The 25,583-nt window shown below is 32.5% G+C and overlaps 1 protein-coding gene across 1 annotated transcript; it reads left to right on the plus strand.

Annotated features, from left to right (window-relative positions):
- Window positions 1–331: 331 nt before the first annotated feature.
- LOC139877772 (probable purple acid phosphatase 20) lies at window positions 332–3,396 on the plus strand. Its single transcript, XM_071865194.1, has 5 exons — window positions 332–518; window positions 1,053–1,344; window positions 2,194–2,768; window positions 2,887–2,975; window positions 3,062–3,396. Exons 1-5 carry the CDS (start codon window positions 369–371, stop codon window positions 3,240–3,242), a joined length of 1,287 nt encoding a protein of 428 aa, XP_071721295.1. The 5' UTR covers window positions 332–368; the 3' UTR covers window positions 3,243–3,396.
- The last annotated feature ends 22,187 nt before the right edge of the window (window positions 3,397–25,583 follow it).

The raw sequence follows: 25,583 nt of genomic DNA on the forward strand, positions 1-25,583 counted from the left end.
TGATTATGACATAGAAAAATAATCGTAGTTCTTAACTAGGTAGTATATCATAACCCATTTATACTAAGTGGGCTATTAGTCCATTTTGGTCAAAGGGATAATCATGTTAAGATATTTACTATCTTGATTAATTATTTTTATCCAATCTAAGCTATTTAATTATTTTGTGCTTATCTCCGAATCTCCTATTATGTCATGAATTGACACCTTAAATAAGCTGACAGTTTTGACTAAACCATTTGAATTTGAATATTTGATTATTCAACAAAGTGAAAGGTGAACCTATAAGAGAACCAACAAATGTATGAAACATTCAAAATATCTACCCTTAAAGATCAACATACCTTCATTTTCTCTGTGGTTCAGATATGTGGTTTCCAAACTTCTGTTATTTGGTTATGGTGATGGCGGTTTTTGCTCGAGCAGCAGAAGTTGCTCGATCATATAACCGACCACCACCACGCGAAAATCTCGTCGTATCACTCGCTGAAGATGCTGATTCTACCACTCCACAACAGGTTAGAAAGCGGTAATACCTTAGAATATCAATTAATGCGTAGTATGATCTTTAGAATATGTATTTGCATTTGAGTAATGGCAAATAAGCTTACAAATATAAACTTAAACGTATGTTTAATCTAGTTAGTCAAACTTTATCTATGAACACTACAACTAAGCTTGTAGTTTTTAACACTTTTTGAATAAGTTTTTCATACTTAAAAGTGTGAATATAAGTTAGAAGCTTGAAAACAGGGTCGGTGCCGAGAATTTAAGTACCTAGAACCAGGTGGAATAAAAAAACCCTTACGTTCTAACGAATAATATGAGCTATTTAAAAAAAGGCTTTCAGGCCTTAACGTATAATATAAGCTATTTAAAAAAGGCTTAAATGAATGCTAGTAAACTTTGATTTCTTTTTTATGAGACCTTTGATTGTTGTTTTTAGGACCATTGTGTGTTTTCCTAATTCTCATTTTACTCAAATTCGTTAAAGAATGTACGTAAATTTGTCTTTTTTGTTGAAAATTGTAAACAAATTGTAATTTCAACAGATTCATATATCTTTGGTTGGTAAAGAGCAAATGCGAATTTCATGGATCACTGATGACCATACTCTGCCTATAGTATACTACGGTTCATCTTCAAGAAAATACGATCATACAGCCAATGGGACCATATCATTTTATGAGCATTTAAATTACACATCGGGTGAAATACACGACGTAGTAATTGGTCCATTAGATGCAAATACTGTGTATTATTACTCTTTTGCTTGTGGTTCGAACCGAGAGTACACTTTCAAGACTCCTCCAACCCAATTTCCGATCAAATTTGCTATTTCAGGTGACAAAATTAGAAACATATACTCCGCGTTACTGTTATTTATTTGTCTAGTAACCAACACTCTGTTTTCGAGTTTAATTTTGGAGATAAAGGAAAGTAAACGGAGAGAAACAAAAAAAAATATGGTGTTTATTCGATTTATTTTGGAGATAAAAAAGGGAAAAGGAGATAATATTTAGTTAATTTTCCTTTCAATCTCTTTTTCAAATTGAAAAGATTTTATTTTCTTTCCTTTCAATTCTCTTTATTTCTCTTCCTTTCTTTTATAATTAAACTCGAGAGCAGAGCGTAAGAGCATGCGAAGTGAGAGATGCTAGCGTTCAACTTCCGGAACACATATAAACATGGTTCGACCACTTCTCGACGCGCTATTCATGCCGCAAATGCTGAAATTTTACACATAACTATCTCGCCTTCACTCCTCATGCTCTATAGTTGGTGATATCTACAAAGGAAATTTTATAGATACACAAAATACTCCATATCTCCAAAAAAAAAAAAAAAAATTGTCCGCTTAACACATGTTTCAAAATAATTGTCTACTTATAAAAAAAAATAACAACCAAATATCACTTAACTCTCCAATTTATCTTGATTTATTACTTACAACTCTCCATTTATGTTGATTTATTACTTACAAATGTTTATTTTCTAAATAAATTCGGTAAAACTTACATTCAATATAAAGACAAAACTGAAAAAAGATTACAATAGGAAATTTATTTCGGCAATGAGGGGGTAATAGGCAATCTAAATTGTATGGTATAATAGTATGGATGTATAATTTTGGTTTATATACGTAAATTTATTAGAGTAGTATATTTGAAAGACAAGATTTGAATCTAACAGGTGATCTTGGACAAACCGGATGGACAAAGTCTACACTACAACACATCTCACAATCAAACTATGATGTGTTTCTATTACCCGGAGATTTGTCATACGCCGATACAGTGCAACCCTTATGGGACTCATTCGGCCGCCTAATGGAGCCACTAGCAAGCCAACGGCCGTGGATGGTGACACAAGGAAACCACGATAGTGAAAATATTACGGCCATCCCCAAGCCCACATTTAAAGCCTACAATGCAAGGTGGCGTATGCCGTTTGAAGAGAGCATGTCCACTTCTAACGCGTACTACTCATTTGAGGTTTCGGGTCTTCATGTTATCATGTTGGGTTCCTACACTGATTTTGCCTATGGCTCGGACCAATACAAATGGTTAGTGTCTGATTTAAAAAAGGTTGATAGGAGCAAAACACCATGGCTCGTGGTGCTTGTTCATGCACCGTGGTATAATTCTAACTTTGCTCATCAAGGTGAGACACAATCGGTCGACATGATGAAATCAATGGAGGGTTTACTTTACAAAGCTCGTGTAGATGTCGTCTTTGCAGGGCATGTCCATGCTTATGAGCGTTTTGTAAGCAACTTCTTCATAATTCTGCACTACACGTTACGATACTACTAAGTCATTGACCCCTTTTTGTTACCAAGCCAATCAAACAGTAAATAAACTAATTTTTCGAGTATTTTGGCAGGTACGAGTTTACAATCAAAAAGCTAACAAATGTGGCCCTGTACATATAACAATTGGTGATGGAGGCAACCTACATGGTCTCAGTAGCGAGTGAGTTAAATCAAACAAGCATTTTTTTATTATCTTATAGCTAGTGAGTTCATTCGTTAAAGTCTTAGGAAAATCGTTTTTGATAGGTACAAGGAACCACAACCAGCAACATCAGCATTTAGGGAAGCAAGTTTTGGGCATGGGCGATTTGAGGTGGTCAATGCAAGTCACGCCAAGTGGTCATGGCATAGAAATGACGATGATGTATCAGTTGAAGGTGATTCGGTGTGGATTAGAAGTCTCACTTCTGATCCAACTTGTAATTAATAAGAAACAAATATGACTTTTTTACTATATAAGCTAGCTTATGTAGTATTCTTAATAATAATGGAATGAATATCAGATGGAACAATGGTCCAATGTTACCGGCCATTGATATATTTTGTTAATGTTATCTCTTATCACATAGTTGACAAAGTTATGCAGAAAAGCTACATTTATTTAATAGATATGCATATACTAAAAGGTTATTTCTATACAGTAATTTTATGATATACCTCACATATTATATTATATATGATTACACGTATAAAATATTGTCTTTTTACGAGACATGATAAATGTCAAAAAGAATGTCCGGTTCGATAAGTATATAAAATTTTAAGGAACGAATCAACTTGATGTACTCAGTCAACTATGTATAAGTAATATGTAATACGGAGTAGATTGTAAATATCGAGGTCTAGTGTTTTGGGTCAAAACAAGTAATTTATGGTTTGTAGTAGACGTATTCTTGTGTATATATATTATATAGATAGATATTGGTAAAAGTTTGATATTAGTGTACGTTGTCATGAAAATTCGCTAAAGGTTACTAGCGAAATCTTTTTATTTTCTCGAATAAACTATAATGATACGCCCTCAAATAAATAAAATTGTTAAAAGTGTTGAATGTTGTGTTTCTTATGTTCAATCCCCAAATCATAATACATCGTACATAATATATAGCCTAGCAAGGCATAACCTAATGGACCAAATAGCATAAATGGGCCCTTATAGAACACGGGCCAATAATACAAATATGGGCTAATACACTAGTCTAACATCCCCCCGCAGTCGTAACGGGAGCAGAGCGAACGTTGAGACTGGATCTAAACTCATCGAACAGTGTCGTAGGTAAGCCTTTGGTGAAGATGTCTGCAAACTGATACCGAGAGGGAACATGAAGCACACGCACATGACCTTTCAGAACAAGGTCGCGAACAAAGTGTATATCTATCTCGATGTGTTTGGTTCTCTGATGTTGAACCGGATTTCCAGACATGTAAACAGCACTCACATTATCACAATAAACAAGAGTAGCTGATGTAAGCGGGCAGTGGAGCTCACGAAGAAGATTACGAATCCAACAAGTCTCTGCAACGGCGTTGGCAACACCTCGATACTCTGCTTCTGCACTGGAGCGAGATGGTGTATGTTGCCTCTTGGAAGACCAAGATAAAAGATTATTACCCAAAAATACACAGTACCCGGAAGTGGATCGTCTAGTAGATGGACAGCCGGCCCAATCTGCATCAGAATATGCGACCAGAGATGTGGTGGAAGAAGCAAAGAGCTGGAGGCCAAGGTCCAAGGTGCCATGTATATAACGAATGATCCTCCGGAGGGCAGCCATGTGAGGCTCCCTAGGATCGTGCATAAAGAGACATATCTGTTGTACCGCATAAGAAATATCTGGTCGCGTAAAAGTGAGGTACTGAAGTGCGCCTGCAAGACTACGATATAGTGTGGGGTCCTTGACGGGAGGACCACTCGCAGTAAGTTTGGCAGACGTATCAATCGGGGTCCGACTAGAATTACAACCAACCATACCTGCGCGTTCAATGATCTCGGACGCGTACTTCTGCTGTGAAAGAAACATCCCTGTAGCAGTACGATTGACAGATATACCCAAGAAATAATTCAGCGGACCAAAATCTGTCATGGAGAACTCCTGATGCAGGGAGCTGATAACCCGCTGAAGAAAAGCAGTCGATGATGCAGTCAAAATGATGTCGTCCACATATAGTAATAAATAGGCTGTGTCCACACCATGTCTATAGATGAACAGGGATGTGTCACATCTGCTGTGTTGAAAACCAACGCGCTGAGCATACTCAGCAAACCTGTGAAACCAGGCACGAGGTGCCTGCTTCAGACCGTACAAAGATTTCTGCAAAAGACAGACATAGTCCGGATGAGCATGGTCACGAAACCCTGGAGGCTGATGCATATAAACAGTCTCAGATAGATGGCCGTGGAGAAAAGCATTCTTGACATCTAGCTGATGAACGGGCCAGTGTCGAGAAGCCGCAAGACTAAGAACAGTCCTTATAGTGGCCGGTTTGACAACCGGGCTGAAGGTCTCATCACAATCAATACCTACCTGCTGACTGCGACCATTAGCAACTAGACGAGCCTTGTACCTACTTAGGGTACCATCTGCATTAAACTTGCGCTTAAAGAGCCACATGGAGCGAACTATGTTCGTGTCTGACGGCTTAGGCACAAGAGTCCAAGTACCATTTTTAATTAAAGCATTGTATTCCTCGATCATAGCGTTGTGCCAGTTAGGGTCATTAAGGGCATGTGAGTATGTTTTTTGGACAGGAGTAGGAGCTGATACATGGAGGTTTAGTCGCTGGATGGGTTTGGTGATACCGAGACGATGACGAGTAACCATAGGGTGAGTAGAGGACGTGTTTTGTGGTGGAGGAGCATGAGGTGGAGGTGGTGGCGCATTTTCCGGAGGGGTTGGAGTAGGGTTTTGAGCAGGTGGAGGTGGAGGTGGAGGTGAGGTTTGAGGTGTAGGAGGTGTGACATTTTCGGGTGATGAGGGAGTGTTATTTTCAGCGAAGCTGCGAGAGAACGAGTTAGGTGGTGGATCTAGGAAGTCGTAAGAAGTGGTAGTGATGGTAGGACCGAGCGTGGATAGGGAGGAACCGTATGGAAATGAATTTTCATGGAAGGTAACGTGGCGGGATAATATGACTTTGTTAGTGGAGAGATCAAGGCATCGATAGCCTCGATGATTGGATGGGTATCCAAGGAATATGCATGGAGTAGATCGGGGAGCGAGTTTGTTGGTTATGTTTAGATGGGGGTAACAGAGGCAACCGAAGACACGTAGTGTGAAATAGTTAGGTGGATTTTTGTAGAGACGTGTGTGAGGAATATCGTAGTTAATAGCGGAGGATGGAAGAAGATTTAGAAGGTAGGCGGCCATGTGTAGTGCCTCTGTCCAAAAAGTTGGAGGTAGATTTGCTTGAAATAGGAGGGTGCGAATTAGGTTATTTATGGTGCGGATCATTCTTTCAGATTTTCCATTTTGTTGGGAAGTTTGGGTGCAAGATAGTCGAAGTTGAATGCCATTTGATTGGAAAAGTTGTTGGAAAGGAGTGTTATCGAATTCTCCCCCTTGATCACATTGGAAAGCTTTAATTTCAGTGTTGAATTGTGTTTTAACGAATGCTCGAAATTGTACAAATATATTGAATACTTTAGATTTATTGCGTAATGGAAACACCCATAAATAATGCGAATAATGATCCAAGAAAATAACATAGTACTTAAAACCACTAAGACTTAAAACTGGAGAAGTCCATAAATCAGAATGAATAATATCAAATGCAGAAGTAACATGCGAACTAGAACTACTAAACGGAAGTCTCACATGTTTGCCAAGTTGGCATGCATGACAGAACTCGGGAGGCTTCGTTTTATTACAAGCTATGGAATTATTTGAAACAAGACGACGAAATGATTCAACGCTGGGATGTCCGAGACGTTGATGCCAGGTAGTGGAGGTAGTGAGGAGAGCATGTTGGATATGTGTTGATGACTGAGGTGTGAACGGGTAGAGATCTCCGGTGCTGTCACATCGGAGGAGCAGACGGCGAGTCAAGTAGTCTATGACAGAAAATCCAAACTCGTCAAAACAAACAGAAACCTTGTTATCACGTGTAAAACGCCGAACGGAGATAAGGTTTTTAACAATATTGGGCGTAACAAGAACATTATTAAGGTGCAGAGTTCGGTGAATGTTAGGCAAGACGCTATGACCAGTGTTGACGACAGGAATTGGATTCCCATCCCCAACTGCTACCGAAGGATACATACAATGATTAAAAACAGTACTTAAATTTTTAATGCTAGATGTGAGGTGAGTTGACGCACCAGTATCCATAGTCCAACCGGAATTACCGTATTTTGGAAGAGTGTTGACATTAAATGTCGTTGGAATATAAGTCTCTTGATGTTGCATTGGACCGAAAAATGGGCTGTTAGCAGGTGCAGCCGGCCCGCTGAAAAAAGTTGTAGGCCTAATATTGTGTTGTTGTGTTGGCCCAAAGTAAGAAAACTGCTTTTGTGGCCCAAGTTGATGCGACCCACCAGATTGTTTATTGGATTTTTCTGCAAAGTAAAATTGTTGTGCTGGTAGTCGGGCTTGTGAGGTAAATGACATATTTCGGTGGATGTTTGTTCGATGATTAGATGCCCAGCAATAATAAGCAATTAAATGCCCTTTTTTTTTTAACCTGCTTGATATAGCTAACAATTGTTGACTAGAAAAACAAATTATAAGTTGAAAGAAATAAGATGCATACGTGTCTTTATATCAAAAGAACTTGTGGATTGCAAATGGACGGTGTACTCATAAACTTGATTTGAGATATTGCTAGGTGTCGGACGAATAGCAAATGGATGCCGTGGACCATTCGATTAAAGAAAAAAACAATGGAGTAACTGAGTGGAATTAATCAAAGAAAATTGCAGAATTTGTGCGGCGGTTTTTTTTTTTTTTTTTGACGGTGGTTTTGATTTGCAAGTTTAGGGTTTACAGGTATTTGTCTGATACCATGTTGAATGTTGTGTTTCTTATGTTCAATCCCCAAATCATAATACATCGTACATAATATATAGCCTAGCAAGGCATAACCTAATGGACCAAATAGCATAAATGGGCCCTTATAGAACACGGGCCAATAATACAAATATGGGCTAATACACTAGTCTAACAAAAAGTACCTTCACAAGTCGTAAGGGTAACTTGCAACTTTGTGACTTTGAAATTTTTCAATCATGGACGATAATTTCAAGGTCATCGAAGCATATTCTGGTTAAAAAAACCTCGCGACTTGCGACTGATCGAGATTAATCAGCACTCACTTGTTGCAAAACTTTAAGATACCCTTGCAATTACTAAGACATTTTTGTAATTAGTCATCGCGATGGTAGCTTAGTGGTTGGGAGACATGCAACATAAAATGTTGATCATGGGTTCAATCTCTGCCCCATGTCCCTTTAAGCATGGGTTATGTGATTTTCCTTTCACATGTTAGTCGTGAGACCGGTAGATATGGGGCCGCCAGAGGGTCGGTGTTACCCCCATTTTTATAATTGAATTTTTTTATTTGGGAACTTATTAGTATAGTTTATTTGAGAAGTAGGCGTAATCATCAACAATTCATTTGTAGATGGTTTTCTTCATGGAAGTGAATGGGCCGACCATGTTTGGTCAAGAAATTTTGTGAAACCTTAAGTTAGTTACTATATAAGTAGAAAACGGGTTTCAAGATATTAGAAGGTGAGTTGTGTTGGTATATGTTTGTACTATTTTTCCTATAGCGGATGAAAGGTACAAGTACAGTACTATAACAGCTTAGCGTTGAGCGAGATGTTGTTGACTGATGTTTGCTCTCGGGAAAGAATCCCTGCAAACCCGGTACACGGATAAGAGATCCGTGGGTGGCCTAAATCAGTCTTTGAACCAAACTGGAATTGGTCCGTGTAGCGTTCTGTTGCTAAGCGGTTAAAGTTTTAGAGTGAGAAAGTACTTTGTGAGGGAGAAAGTGTATCTCTCTGATTGAAATTCAGATGTGAAATGTGGTGATCCAAGAGGTGATCCAAGAGGTCTATTTATAGGCATATAATTTCCGAAATTCTCGGGAACACGTGTCAAATGCTGATTAATTCAGTTATGCGATATATCCGGAACCGCCTTTGGCGTGTGCTGACGTGGTTGCGTGCCGCTCACGCGCTTAATCAAAGGACTTAAGCATAGAAGCTGCCTGCAGGGCTTACGCATGACGTTGAGCGGCCTGGTTAAACGCTGGACGGATAATGATAAAAACTGCCAAAATTGCTATCTTTTATGCTTTTCGATCATTTCCTTTGTACGAAAATGATGTTTTTATGTGTGTATCCCGTAGAATACACCATTAGTTACTGTTAGGTATGATTTGAGTGTTAGTTAAGTGGTTAAATTGTATTATAAATAAACTTGTGGAGATTGCACTTCTAATTGTGGCCCAAAACCATATATTGCACCGTAATTTGATTGTATGTTCGAGTGACAAGTTTACGGTAATGTAGTTTGAGTAAATAACACTAATAAGAATAGATGGTAAATGTTATGTTAAAATTTTAAACTATGTAATGGACAAAACGTTTAACTGCAAACATCAAAACGGTATCCATAAAATTGTTGAAAACGTTTAGCAACCTATGTTCGAGTGACAAGTTTATGGTAATTAATGTATGAGAGTTTAACTTTATTTTTTTCATAAACTCAAAATCGTTACATTATTTGGATGACAAAACTTCGAGAGCTTAGGTGAATGCAATGTATATACGTATAGAATAATTAATCAATCTCTGGAACAATCAATCTAAACAATAGCTCAAAAACTTTATTAAAAATTTTAAGAACAAAAACACAATCGAATGCGGTTTAACAATCTCGTATTACAATCACCACTAACTATCTAATCATTCACCAATTAGATGAATGATGAATCAGTACTATCAACCACAAGATTTGGTAAACAAGATCAAAACTAGAGAGAATAATTTGAAGTGTATGAAAACAAACCTTAATTTAGAATCACTGAATGAATTAAGATAAAATGAAAAAAGAATATCCCATATAATATAAAATATGTAATCTATCCTGATCTTTATGATCTATTTATATATTGTTGGTACTATTTTCCGTATAGCGGATGAAAGGTACCAGTACAATACTATAACAGCTTAGCGTTGAGCGATATATTGTCGACTGATGTTTCCCTCGGGAAAGAATCCATGCAGACCCGGAACACAGATGAGGGATCCGTGGGGTGGCCTAAATCAGTCTTTGAACCAAACTGGAATTGGTCTGTGTAGCGTTATGTTGCTAAGTAGTTAAAGTTTTAGAGTGAGAAAGTATTATGTGAGAGAGAAAATGTACTTCTCTCTGCCTGAAGTTCAGATGTGAAATGTGGTGACCCAGGGGGTCTATTTATAGGCGTAGAATGTCCGAAATTCTCGGGAACACGTGCCAAACGCTGATTAATTCAGTTATGCGATATATCCGGAACCGCCTTTGGCGTGTGCTGACGTGGCTGTGTGCAGCTCACGCGCTAAATCAAAGGGCTTAAGCATAGAAGCTGCTTGTAGGGCTTACACATGACGTTGGGCGGCCTGGCTAAACGCTGAAAGGATAATGATAAAAACTGTCGAAATTGCTATCTTTTATGCTTCTCGATCCTTTCTTTTGTACAAAAATAATATTTTTATACGTGTATCCCCTAGGATACACCATTAAGTCCCCCCAGTTTAATGTCTTTATTTTGGTAAAAAATAAAGTCATTAAACTATAAAAAAATGAAAGATGCTTTTTTCCTCGAGAACACAAACTGCTGTAGCCGTCTGTGGCTCTGACTTGACGTCACCCTCCAATGATAATTTTTGCCACCAAAACACCCTTAAAACTATTTACAATACTTTTTGAAATCTAAAATTAATCCCAATTGATCTGGTCTCTACACGTGGCTCAATCGTACCCTTTCAATTTCCACCAATTTTGACTAGTCCGCTCACACTTCAATTTCCCTTTTCTAAAACTCTCAAATTCTCTCAAGGATCTTCTTCAATTACATCTAGGGTTCATAGCGCTAATTTTCGCAAGTTCAGTATTCGATTCTCTTTCTCCTCTGTTTATGTTGTTATTATTTTACTAACATGGCCGAGTCTAGCAGTATATCTTCTCAGAATGACACTCGTAATGTAAATACGATTCAATCGAGTATAACGGAAGTAGACATTGATAAACTCTGTATAGCATAGAAAAACCTCAGGCGTTTGAAACCTGTAGTACCTTCATCTGATGATAGAGCCAATAAACTACCTCCAAAGATGATTACTTTGTACAAATTACAACTAACCGTAGGAAACCTGCGTATTTCCCCTTCTGTTTTTCTGCAAAAAGTTCTTACCCACTATGGGATAGGTTTGAGCCAAATCCACCCTTTTGGCTTATAGAAAATAATTTTTTTCGAAATGTACTGCAATTGTTTGAATAGGAAACTAAAAGTACAAATTTTTCACGAGTTATTTAGAAATCGATTAGTTAGTCAGTCTTGGTACACATTCGACTGCAAACCAGGGAAAGCCTTTACTGGTGAGAAGGAATCTTCTTTGAAAAACTGGAAAGAACCATTTTTCTTTGTTAATGAGAGGGTCATTCAAGATCAATGGGCAAGTGTTCGCAAATGGGATAAAATGAAAATTGGCGCCATCAAAGCTATAGAGCTATCGGAGAGAGAGGAAACGACCATTGAAGCGTGGAAGGCATTGAAGCTTCCACAAAGATCATATGCTGATTATGAAGCCATTTTGTTCCTTTGCGGCGTGAGCAACAATTGGCGTTCTGGGTTTATGCAAGTACTGCATTGGACAGGCCATAGTAGACTCCTTTGTCAATATATTATGTTTTTATTGTAACAATATGAGTTATATATGTTCTTATGTATGCTTTGAATAACGACCCGTCCAAATTCTTTTGGACGAATACATCAACATCTGGTACCATTGCGAGGTACTGACCTCTATATGATACTTTTTACAAACATTGCATTCTTTTAAAAACACATCGTATATAAATCCAAGGTTTTTGACAACTGATGACTTCTACGTATAGACAATCATCTTAAATAATATTTTACAACATAACAACTGTGATGATTTCCAAATATGATACTCGATGATGATTTTGAATGCAACGTCTTTTGAAATTATGCCATGTACGACTCCATGTAATATCTTTAAAATGAGCAAATGCACAGCGGAAGATTTCTTTAATATCCGAGAATAAACATGCTTAAAAGTGTCAACCAAAAGGTTGGTGAGTTCATAGGTTTATCATGAACAATGACTTTCAATAATTTTAATAGACCACAAAATTTCATTTCCATAAACAACATACAGGAATCTCATCTGTATGAAATCATTCTCACGATAAGTTGCCTGGTAACTGACATTAACAAAAATGCATATAGAATATCCCAAAACATACAGGAATCTCATCTGTATAAAAATCGAAGTACTAAAGCAGTTCAAATTCTCTGACTGGGGCGTGTAATGCCCATAAATCTATCTTTAGTATTCACGTCAATTAGAGCGTATACTAATTCTTAGGTTACCAAGCTAAAATAGGGATATCCGGTATAACAATTCAGTCGAGGAATGTTTTTAAGTACTTGTGTCTATTTCGTCAAACATTTATAAAAGCAGTGCATGTATTCTAAGCCGAAAAATATATATTGCAAAAGCATTTAATAAAAAGTGAGCTATAAAACTCACGATACGATATTTTGTAGTAAATATGAGTGCGACGGAAATGAACAAATGCAGGGTTGGCCTCGGATTCACGAACCGATATCAATTATATATATTAAAATATATAATAAACATATAACCATAATAAAATAAGTTTATATTTTAATATTAGTAATATACTGGTTGTTATATAAATAAATTTAATATATTTTTTTTATAATTTAAATAACTAATATTAATCATAATTAATTTTATTATTTTTAGTAAATACTCATTAAAATATTTTAATAAGTAATTTCAATTATGATTATTATATAAATATAAAATATATCATTTATTAATATATATTGGTATTTCAAGTATCTATATAAATATTGCATACATATATATATATATATATATATATATATATATATATATATATATATATATAAATACATTATATAATATATATATATATATATATATATATATATATATATATATATATATATATATATATATATATATATATATATTATATAATGTATTTAAAATTTAATATTTATATATGTAAGTATTTATATTATAATATATTAATATATATTATATATAGTTTAATTAATATCAATATTTTGTAATATTTATTATAATTTATATCTTATTATTTCATAAATGTAATATATAAACATTTATATATATCATATTAATGATATTATAAAAATAATATCTATAATAATATATTAATATGTTAAAAACATGATGATATGTAATATTAATATAATTATGCTATATGTAATAAATATATTTCTTTATATAAATATTATTCATTTGTTATAATAATAATAATAATAATAATAATAATAATAATAATAATAATAATAATAATGATAATGATAATAATAATAATAATAATAATAATAATAATAATAATAATAATAATAATAATAATAATAATAATAATAATAATAATAATAATAATATTACCATCATCATCATCATCATCTCGTTACTCATCATCATCATCATCATCATCATCGCATCATCCTCATCATCGTATAATCATCATCATTATCGTGTAATCATCATCATCCTCATCATCATCGTGTAATCATCATCATCATCATCATATAATCATCATCATCATTAACGGATCATCATTATCATAATATCAACATCGTAACATCTCCATCATCATATCATCATTTCATCGTCATCATCATCTTCGTGATTCATCATCATCATTAACAAATAATCATCATCGTTATCGTGCATCATCATCCTCTTCCATCATCTTTAAATCATCATCATTAAATCACGATCATCATCGTTTATCATCTTTACTGTACGTCACAATCATCATCATCATTTAACATCACTGTTTATCGTCACCTTCATCGAATCATCATTAACAAATCATCAGCATCGTATCATTATCTTCCATCAGAACTGCTAACGTATACCCCATTATGTATAGAATGATAACGACGACTAGATCAGGCTCCCATGGTGGTTTACAGTTGAAGAAGAAACCGAAATAGCAGCAGCAGCAAAGTTGTATTTAAAGGATTGATGAAGATGGTGTCTTGTGTTCGGCAGAAAACATAAAATAGCAGCAGCAGTTAAAGGTGTTCGAATTGGAGTTCTAATGACCCGTCCTAATCCATCCGGATGAATACATTACATTTGGTTACATCGCGAGGTACTTGACCTCTATATGATACATTTTACAAACATTGCATTCGTTTTTAAAAAACAAACTTTCATCACATCGAAAGTTGACGGCATGCATACCGTTTCATAATATATCCAACTATAATTGACTTAATAATAATCTTGATGAACTCAACGACTCGAATGCAACGTCTTTTGAAATATGTCATGAATGACTCCAAGTAATATATCTAAAATGAGCAAATGCACAGCGGGAGATTTCTTTCAAACCTGAGAATAAACATGCTTTAAAGTGTTAACCAAAAGGTTGGTGAGTTCATAGGTTTATCATAATCAATCATTTCCATAATTTTAATAGACCACAAGATTTCAATTTTTCCATAAATATACATCTCATATCAGGCATTTCGCAAACTGCATAGAGATAAAAATCATTCATATGGTGAACACCTGGTAACCGACCTTAACAAGATGCATATAGATTATCCCCATCATTCTGGGACACCCATCGGACATGATAAACTCGAAGTACTAAAGCATTCCAAATTCCAGAATGGGGGTTGTTAGTTCCCGTAGATCTACCTTTAGGATTCGCGTCAATTAGGGGTGCACTAATTCTCAAAATTAGTGATGTTCCCTAATTCTTAGATTACCAGGCTAAAAAGGGGCATATTCGGTTTAATTATCCAGCCATAGAATGTAGTTTTAAGTACTTGTGTCTATTTCGTCAAACATTTATAAACCAGCGCATGTATTCTCAGTTCCAAAAATATATATTGCAAAAGCATTTACAAAGGGAGCAAATGAAACTCACATATTGTATTTTGTAGTAAAAATACATATGACGAAACTGAACAGTGCAGGGTTGGCCTCGGATTCACGAACCTATATCATTTGTATATTTATTAATATACATAGTTGTAATCAAACAATTAAATGTAAATTTTATTAGTTATATCCTTTTTATATTAATAATATATATATGTTATTTATGTAATTGTAGTTTTATAAAATTTATACTAGATTTCATTTAAAATCATATATTTATATTATATCTTAAATTATGTGTTGTATATGTTTATTTTGTATATATATCTTAAATAATTATTATAGTTGTATTAGTATCTATATAAATTTAGTATTATATTAAAAATACCTAATTCGTTATATGTAGTATTTATATAATGTAAATATGTTTTTCATATAGTTTTGTGGAATCTCAATATAATTATAGTGTATATAATAAGTGTGTTTTTATGTACAAGATATTTATTTATTAAAAATGATAGTTTTGATATTAATATTTTTCTAGTGATAATAATAATAACTATATTAATAATGATAATATTAATAATAATAATGATATTGTTAATAATGATACATTTGATTAATAATAATAATAATAATAATAATAATAATATTAATAATGATAACAATACATAAATGATAAAATTGTTAATAATAAATACATTAATAATACTTGTAATAATAATAATACTAATAATAGTCATAATTGTAACGACCCTGGATTTTCCAACGTTTAATTATTAATATTTATTATTAATAATTGCGCTTTATTAAATGTATGCTTATACATTTTACTTGTTACCGTATTTAACTTTACATGGCCCGACTTGTCTTTGTGACACACGTACTTTTCACGAATAATATTTCGAATATTATTTACGTTCATGATTAATTATTATTAATCATTTTTAATTAACGAATGTTAGTAGTTAATTACTTGGGCTTTACTTATATAATTGTTACTTACTTACATACTTGGGCTTTATTAATGTACATGGACTTGGAAGCCCACCCTACTTCTCTTAATGGATTAATTAGGGGCCCATTTTGTTACTAGTAACTCATTAAGACAAAACTAGATTAGTTAGTGACATAAGGATACTAGTTACATGTATACTTACACATCTTTCCCACACCATTTAGCTTTAATACCACTTCAAGCATACACCATTCTCCCATGTTGGAAAGTTAGCTTTTAAACCTTCCCCATTGAGCCCTTGACCATCGGCCATCCTTGGGATAAAGGGAGTTCCATTTCAAACTTTTTTTGTTACTTATTTACTAGTATCATTTCATTTTTACACACACTTCTTTACTTACACTTCTTTGCTCTCTTTTTCTCTCAAGACTTGTAAGTAACAAGCTTTGCTTTTCTTCCTTTTTCCTCCATTAAAACCGAACCAAATCATCATCATTTACTTGTCTTTGTTTGTTGTTTAATTACTTGTTCTTTTGTTGTTGTTGTTTACTTACTAGTTATAAGAATCAAACTTTCTAGTTTATTCTTCATATTATCTTGTTTATACAAGAACATACAAGAATCAAAGAGGATCAAGTTTATAATTTGATTCCTCCATAAAACTTGTTAAAAGAAAAGTTCACGAGTTTATAATCATACTTGTGTTCATGTTTGTAAACTTAAGGTTTACTTTCTTAAAAGATCAAAGCCTTGGCTTGAATCTTTCTAAGTATGAACAACCATGAACTTATTACTTGTAAAATTTAACTTATTACTTCCTTTTATAAATCTTTAAAGTTATGATGTTGTTAATTTGGTCAAGTATTACTAGTTAATCTTGATCTCATATTTCTTGAAACTAAAAGTTAACTTTATAAGTTCAAGAACATGGAAGTATAACTTTCTAGTTATAACTTCAAACACTTATGTTGGATCTAAGTTTATATAGCTTATGGTGTTCTAATTTTGTTGTAAATAAAAGCTTACAAGCTTACATACATTTTACAAGTTGAAAATCTAAGTTTCATAACTTATGGTTTCATTAAAGTGAAGATCCAAGTTCTATAACTTAGGATCTAACTTAAGAATACTAGATCTAGACTTTCTAGTCTAGGATCTTTAAGATCTAGCTAAGATTTAAGTTCTACAACTTAAGATCTTGATTACTTAGTTTACTTTCAAGTTTGTAGCTTAATATTACTAGTAGAACTCATGTATGTGTCGGATCTAAGATCTTGATGTAACTTTGGTTCATCAAACAACATACAACTCTTAAGTGAGTTGTGCTACATATCTTAGACTTACACTAGTGTTATGATGGTCAAACCTTGGTTAAGATGATGCAAACCCATCAACGAGTTGTACACTTGAAGCTATACGCATCAAGGATGAGATACGTGATGAGCATCAAGCACCAAGAACCCATCAGAACACCTTTGCTTACTGTTTATGGAACTGATCAGACTACCTGGGCTAATGGAAAGCTGATTTTCAGTTAGTTCGGTTCGAGTAGATGATTTTCCGTTTAGACCTCATCTTAATCCGAGTTACGGTTTAGGATCTATGGCCTCCCGAAAGTCACTACACCCTATTAACGTTGTGCTGAAATTTCTGACCTACTCGCACTTAAACCATCACCACGGTCAAACGAAGACGAGTTTGGTTCTGTAAGTTGGTCAGCCTCTAGGGGACTCATATACGGAGCCGTGGCCACTGGTCTCACCTCATTTCAGTTTGTATAGAGGTTGTGACGACTGAACGAAATCATCCCTTGTTTCAAACCCTAGTCTTGACTTAAAACTTACTTTACACTTTTTGTTTAATGATGAATGATGATGGTACTTAAGACCTAATTTACATACTTTTAAACCTTTGGGAACGATTTACTAACTTAGTAACTTTTTACTTAGGTTGAGGACCTTCCGGACCAACCACTTGCTTACTATTCCCGCGTATCGACTTTTACTACTTTCCACTGTGAGTTATAGCATCCCTTTTTTACTTTAACTATTTTGGGAACTGAGAATACATGCGCATTTTATATTTTACATACTAGGCATGAGTACTTAAACTTATTATATGTGTGGGTTATACAACAGCATAAACTTTCCCCTTAGCTCGGTAACGTTTAGTTATTGGTCTTTGAACCGGTGAACGCGAATCTTATATATGGATCCATAGGGTTTGACATCCCCACTCAGGCTAGTAGCGCTAGCATTTAACGGGTGTTTAATACTTCGTAAACATACGCACTCGCCAAGTGTACTTTTAGGGGGTTATAAACGTTAAGTTAGTTACCAAGTGCCCACGGTTGAACATATACTTTTCATACTGTTTTGAAACGCTGTTTGAAGCACTGAAATCTCGTGGCCTACCTTACATTATTGTTATACTTAAACTATAGCTCACCAACCTTTGTGTTGACGTTTTTAAGCATGTTTTTCTCAGGTGCTTACGGTTTGCTTGTTTCCGCTGTAGTTGTCATGCTTTGTAGACTCCCGCTGCGCTTATTAGAGATGTCACCGCATGAAACGTTTAATTTGCATTCAAACAATGTTACTTTTGAATCAATGTATTTGTAACGTCCTATGGGTCACGTACTATTATTTTTGCTTGCTATTCGTAGAAGCATACTTTCGGATGTTAAACATTTGACGTTTGTTAAAACGTTACCTTTTATCATGAATGCAAACTCTTTTTGAAACAACATATATGCAAACTCTTTTTGAAATAACATATAGTATTTGACCTTGTAATGATCCTGTTGTTGATGATTCGTACACGATGGTTTTGTATGGGGCATCACATTTGGTATCAGAGCATTGGTTGTAGGGAATTAGGTTGCATTAGTGAGTCTATACCGGACCGAGTAGGATTCACTAATAGGACTAATCTACAACTTGCTAGTTTACTTGTTTCTGCGGAACTTGTTGCATGCTGCTGCTTACTTTTACTGCTATATGCCGTATGCTACTATATGTTTTCACTACTGCATGCTACTATTTTCTTTCGATTGCATGCTACTTTTGTACGATTCGTTATTATTGCCATGCTATTTACTGCTCTACATGATCAAGACTGTCGTAGCTACTTTGCTTAATACGTGTTTGCTTTATGACTTACTGACATGGAAAAAGTTATTTTTCCTTGTTCAAATGTCGAATGTCCCGCCCGTTATCGTTTTGGAGAGCGACTCAGACTCATCCGGCACCTCGCCTGCCATTGTTGCCGATTCACAGATCCCGTCCTCCTTACCCTCCAGCGACTCCGGTGCTTCGTCCTCTGGAGCCAGTAGCCATGCACCCGACCCAGTGATCATCTCTAACGGACATGAGGATCCACTGGAGATTCCATCTCCACTCTTCCCAGGACCTTCGGAGCCACAGCACCATTCCGGTGGTGCTGTGATTCCTGGGGGATATGGGAACGTTTCGTTCCGTAATGAGCATAACCATTGTGCCGACGCCTTCCTGACGGGCGTGTCGTGCCGATTCCACCCGGCAGATACCGACTGATGACTACAAGCCGAGAACATCCACCTTTCGATGATTCCGACGACTCATCTTTCATAACCCGTCCTAATCCATAAGGACGAAGTACATATCGATTATAAACGATTCACAACAGTTGATTACATCGCGAGGTACTTGATCTCTATATGATACATTTTACAAACATTGCATTCGTTTTTGAAAAGACAATATTTCATTACATCGAAAGTTGACGGCAGGCATACCATTTCATAATATATCTAACTATAATTGACTTAATAATAATCTTGATAAACGCAACGACTCGAATGCAACGTCTTTTGAAATATGTCATGAATGACTCTAAGTAATATCTCTAAAATGAGCAAATGCACAGCGGAAGATTTCTTTCATACCTGAGAATAAACATGCTTTAAAGTGTCAACCAAAAGGTTGGTGAGTTCATTAGTTTATCATAAATAATCATTTCAGATAGTATAATAGACCACAAGATTTCATTTTCATAAACATCATTCTCATATCAGGCATTTCGGAAACTGCATAGAGATAAAAATCATTCATATGGATTGAACACCTGATAACCGACGTTAACTTAATGCATAGAATATCCCCAAAACAGAACCTCTCGTCTGTATAATAATCTCGAAGTACTAAAGCATCCGTACCCCAAATGGGACTTGTCAAGGTCCATAGATCTATCTTTAGGATTCGCGTCAATCAGGGGCCATTTCCTTAAATTCTTAGGTTACCAGACTTGAAGTGCGATATTCGGTTAATAATCCAACCATAGAATGAAATTTTAAGTACTTGTGTCTATTTCGTAAAACATTTATAAAAGCAGCGCATGTATTCTCAGCCCCAAAAATATATATTGCAAAAGCATTTAAAAAGGGAACAAATGAAACTCACCTAATGTATTTTGTAGTAAAAATACATATGATGACATTAAACAACTGAACAATGCAGGGTTAGCCTCGGATTCACGAACCTATATTAATCGTACTTCTATTAAAACATATAATATAGATATCATAATTGTATTTATTAATATATATTTTTGTAGTTAAATAAGAATTATACTAGATTCCATTTAAAAACATATACTTTATGTTATAACTTAAATTATATGATATATATATATATATATATATATATATATATATATATATATATATATATATATATATATATATATATATATATATTTAAAGTGATTAATATAGTTATATTAATATCTATATATTAAAAATACTTAATTTGTTGTATGTAATTTTTATAAGTAATGTTAATATAACTTATATATAGTTATATGTAATATTAATAAAATTGTATTATTTGTGATAAGTATGTTTTATGTACAATATATTTATTTGTTCCAAGAATGATAGTTTTATTATTAATGATTTACTCTTAATAATAATAATTTTATTAAAAATGATAATATTAATAATAATGATGATTTTGTTAAAAATGATACTTTTGTTTAATAATAATAATAATACTAATAGTTACAAAGGTGATGCTAATACCAATATTAATGAATATAATGATAACTTGTATTATTTTCATAATAATAATAATAATAATAATCCTTAATGATAACAATAATAACATTTATACTACTAATAATAATAGAAATCTTATTAATGATATTATCAATAATTATACTACTTAAGGTTAATACTTATAATGATAATAATTTTAGTAATAATAATAATAATATTAATAATAATAATAATTCTACTTGTAATTATGATTTTTGATAATAATACTAAAAGAGTAACTACTAATTTTGTTGGTAAAAATAATAATACTAATAACTAGAATACTAATAACGATAACTAATAATAACAATTATATTAACAACAACAACAACAACAACAACAACAACAATAATAATAATAATAATAATAATAATAATAATAATAATAATAATAATAATAATAATAATAATAATAATAATAATAATGAAAGGACCCGTTCATATACATTATAAATGATTCACAATAGTTGATTACATTGCGAGGTATTTGACCTCTATATGATACATTTTACAAACATTGCATTCGTTTTTAAAAGGCAATCTTTCTTTACATCGAAAATTAACAGGCATGCATACCATTTCATAATATCCACTATCCAATTATAAATTGATTTAATAATAATCTTTGATGAACTCAATGACTCGAATGCAACGTTCTTCGAAATATGCTATGAAAGACTCCAAGTAATATCTTTAAAATGAGCAAATGCACATCAGAAGATTTCTTTAACACCTGAGAATAAACATGCTTTAAAGTGTCAACCAAAAGGTTGGTGAGTTCATTAGTTTATCATAATCATTTATTTCCATCATTTTAATAGACCACAAGAATTTCATTTCCAGTTCTCATAAATATACGTCCCATGCGTAGAGACAAAAATAATCATTCATATGGTGAACACCTGGTAACCGACATTAACTAGATACATATAAGAATATCCCCTATCATTCCGGGATCCTCCTTCGGACATGATATAAATTTCAAAGTACTAAAGCATCCGGTACTTTGGATGGGGTTTGTTAGGCCCAATAGATCTATCTTTAGGATTCGCGTCAATTAGGGTGTCTGTTCCCTAATTCTTAGATTACCAGACTTTAATAAAAAGGGGCATATTCGATTTCGATAATTCAACCATAGAATGTAGTTTCAATTACTTGTGTCTATTTCGTCAAACATTTATAAAAGCGCATGTATTCTCAGTCCCAAAAATATAAAGGGTAAAAAGGCAAATGAAACTCACCATACTGTATTTCGTAGTAAAAATACATATAACGTCATTGAACAAGTGCAAGGTTGGCCTCGGATTCACGAACCTAAATTAATTATATATATTTATGTGTTGGTCAATATTTTTCTAACAAATTAGGTCAAGTCATAGTGTACCACAATCCTAATGCTCGAGACTAATATGCAAAAGTCAACAAAAGTAAATTTGACTCAAAATAATTTCCAAAAATCTATACATGATTAATATATAGTTTAAATATCGTCATTTTATATTTTTAAATATTTTTAAAAGATTTATTAGAGTAAATAATATAATTTATTTATTAATAAATAAAATTTTATATTAAATTTATATAATAAAATATACTTTTATATATATTAAGTAATAAAATTTATAGGGTTCATTTAATATTATAAAGATAATATGATAGGTATTATTAAAGTAAGTTATTACACGTAGTAAAATATGTTTGTATCACATATTTATTTGATAAAATAATATCTATAATGATAGTAAGTAAAAGTTGTATTATTTTGTAATAATAATAATTATTATAAAAATATCAATATTTATAATTACTAAGATGACATTATGATAAAACGATAATTCTAATTATGATAACTTTAATATTTACGATAATTTTTAATATTATCTTTAAAATAATAATTCTATTTAAAATAATAATAATAATGATATTTTATAGTAACAATGACATGTCTATTAAAATGATAATTTTTGTTAAAATGATAGTTTTAATACTAACGATACTTTTAATAATAATAGTAATGATAAAAATAATAAGAACGATAATTTTATCTAAATCAATATCTTATAATATTTAATTTCATCATGATACTCTTACCCATTATTTCCTAATCGTTTCGTTTAATAGCTTTTAATCGTCTTTTATATCGTGTTCATAATAATGATAATAATAGTAATCAAAATAATTAGGTGTTACAAATATTTGTTTTAATTACACTAATATTAATAATGATAGTTACTATAATATTATTAACGATAATACTATTAATTATCTTAATGATAATATAGTGATAATAATAATAACAATAACAATAACCATTTTTAAATAATGATATATATATTAATAATGATAATAATAATAATAATAATACCAATAATAATAATAATAATTGGATAATAATAATAATACTAATTATAACTTTAACGATAATAACGATAGCAATAATAAAAAATAACAATTTTTAATGATAAATCCCTTTTATTGATAAAGATAATAATAATGATAATAATAAGATAAAACTAGAACGACGATAAAAACGACGATAATAATAATTATTTTTAATAAAAATATCGAAAATTCAATTGATTATAACTTCTAATCCGTTCATCGAAACCATTCGATATCTAAAGGAAAAGTTCTTAATTTTTCGCTAGCTTTCCAAGGACATGTATATCTTATACCTTATCTCAACCGCAAGTGTAACTAATTCAAGATTCAACCTAATCTGTCTAAGGGCAATATCAAAAGTACAAGCATGCATAATCCTAAATACTCGAGCACTAGTCAGGGATACACTATTAGTATGTAAAAGTTAAATTATGAGTACTCACGTATCAATATTGAGATTCAATATTGCAGGAAAGGTACGTAGACGCAACGGAAATGATAAACACTATATTGACCTCACGAGCATACCCATGAACCATACTCAATCACCTCCATAGCTATAACCCATAATTTCCTTAATCATATCCCACTCGAAAAACAATTTCGAAATCACTCGGACAGCACTCCGTAGTAATATTTTATGTATACTAATAATATCTTGAAATAATACGGAGTAAATATATATATGTATATCGATTGAGAGAGTTTAGAGAAAAATATTTTCAAGTTTCTATGAAATAATGAAACCTATTGAATTCTATTTATAATAGATTTTTGAATTATTAAAGTGAATTATTAAAGTATGAATTATTAAAGTGAATTATTAAAGTATGAATTATTAAAGTGAATTATTAAAGTATGAATTATTAAAGTATGAATTATTAAAGTTAAAGTAAAGTAAAAATAAAGTAAAAATAAAGTAAAAGTAAAGTTTAAGTATAGTAAAAGTATAAAACTATGTACGTATAATACGCGTATAAATATATATAATATTAATTTAAATCGTTATATATATTTAATAAAATAAAATATAAATATCGTTATCTTTATCATACTAGTTAAGTAATGAGTTGTCAAAAGTGGTTCTAGATATTTATAAAAGTTATATACGTTTTAATAATAAAGTTCTTTTTAAACTAAAAACGTTTTTTGTACGTTTGAAACTAAATAGATCAATCGAGTCTTTATGAAATTCAATCTTCCACTATCCTTTATCTAGTTCTCAATGATTGACAAATTGTTCTTATTTATAAATCACTTTACCATTTTTCGAATATTGTTAAAATGGAAAGATTTCTCAAATCAACGTGGGCCTTTCAACAGAGACTTGTAATCATAATTCAATATATATGATAATTCAATAATTTGATCTTATCTTCTAATTTCATTGATAAACATTTTGAAACAGATACAATCATATAAAGTATTTAATCTAATATTTTATTTACGTTTCAAGTTATATTATATATACACATATACATATATAATCATATTCGTTTAATGGTTCGTGAATCGTTGGAACTTGGTCGAGGTTGAATGAATGTATGAACATAGTTTAAAATTCTTGAAATTTAACTTAACAAATATTGCTTATTGTGTCGGAAACATATAAAGATTAAAGTTTAAATTTGGTTGGAAATTTCCGGGTTGTCACAAATAATAATAATAATAATAATAATAATAATAATAATAATAATAATAATAATAATAATAATAATAATAATAATGAAGATAGACTACCTCACATAAAAAGAATTCCAACAATCAACAGCCCTCCCTTGGACTCGAACCCGTGACCTGTTGATAACCTAAACAACCTCTAAACCATTCCTCTGCCTCGACTCATCTGATATATTTCACCTTTTAATTTATTTAACCCGTATTAATTTTGTTTCCACTTTCTTCCTCATCACAGACTCAGTCGACCAAAACAACTCAACAACAAGAAAATTGATTTAAAACTCGTAGTACACGTAACAACAAACTTACTGGATGTGTGTTTGATTAACAGAAATCAAAAATAAGAAAAAGAATCAAGCTGCAGCAGATTCACGAAGAACACTTTGAACTCACACATCAACTTTGAATTCTAGGACGTTTTAAGTTATAATCATAACATGAAATATGTTTAAAATCCCTCCTATAAACTTTATGGATAGTTAATTTAACTCAAAACATCAAATTGATTACGAATT

The sequence above is a fragment of the Rutidosis leptorrhynchoides genome, chromosome 11, assembly GCF_046630445.1.
Source record: "Rutidosis leptorrhynchoides isolate AG116_Rl617_1_P2 chromosome 11, CSIRO_AGI_Rlap_v1, whole genome shotgun sequence".
In the NCBI taxonomy this organism is placed as follows: Eukaryota; Viridiplantae; Streptophyta; class Magnoliopsida; order Asterales; family Asteraceae; genus Rutidosis; species Rutidosis leptorrhynchoides.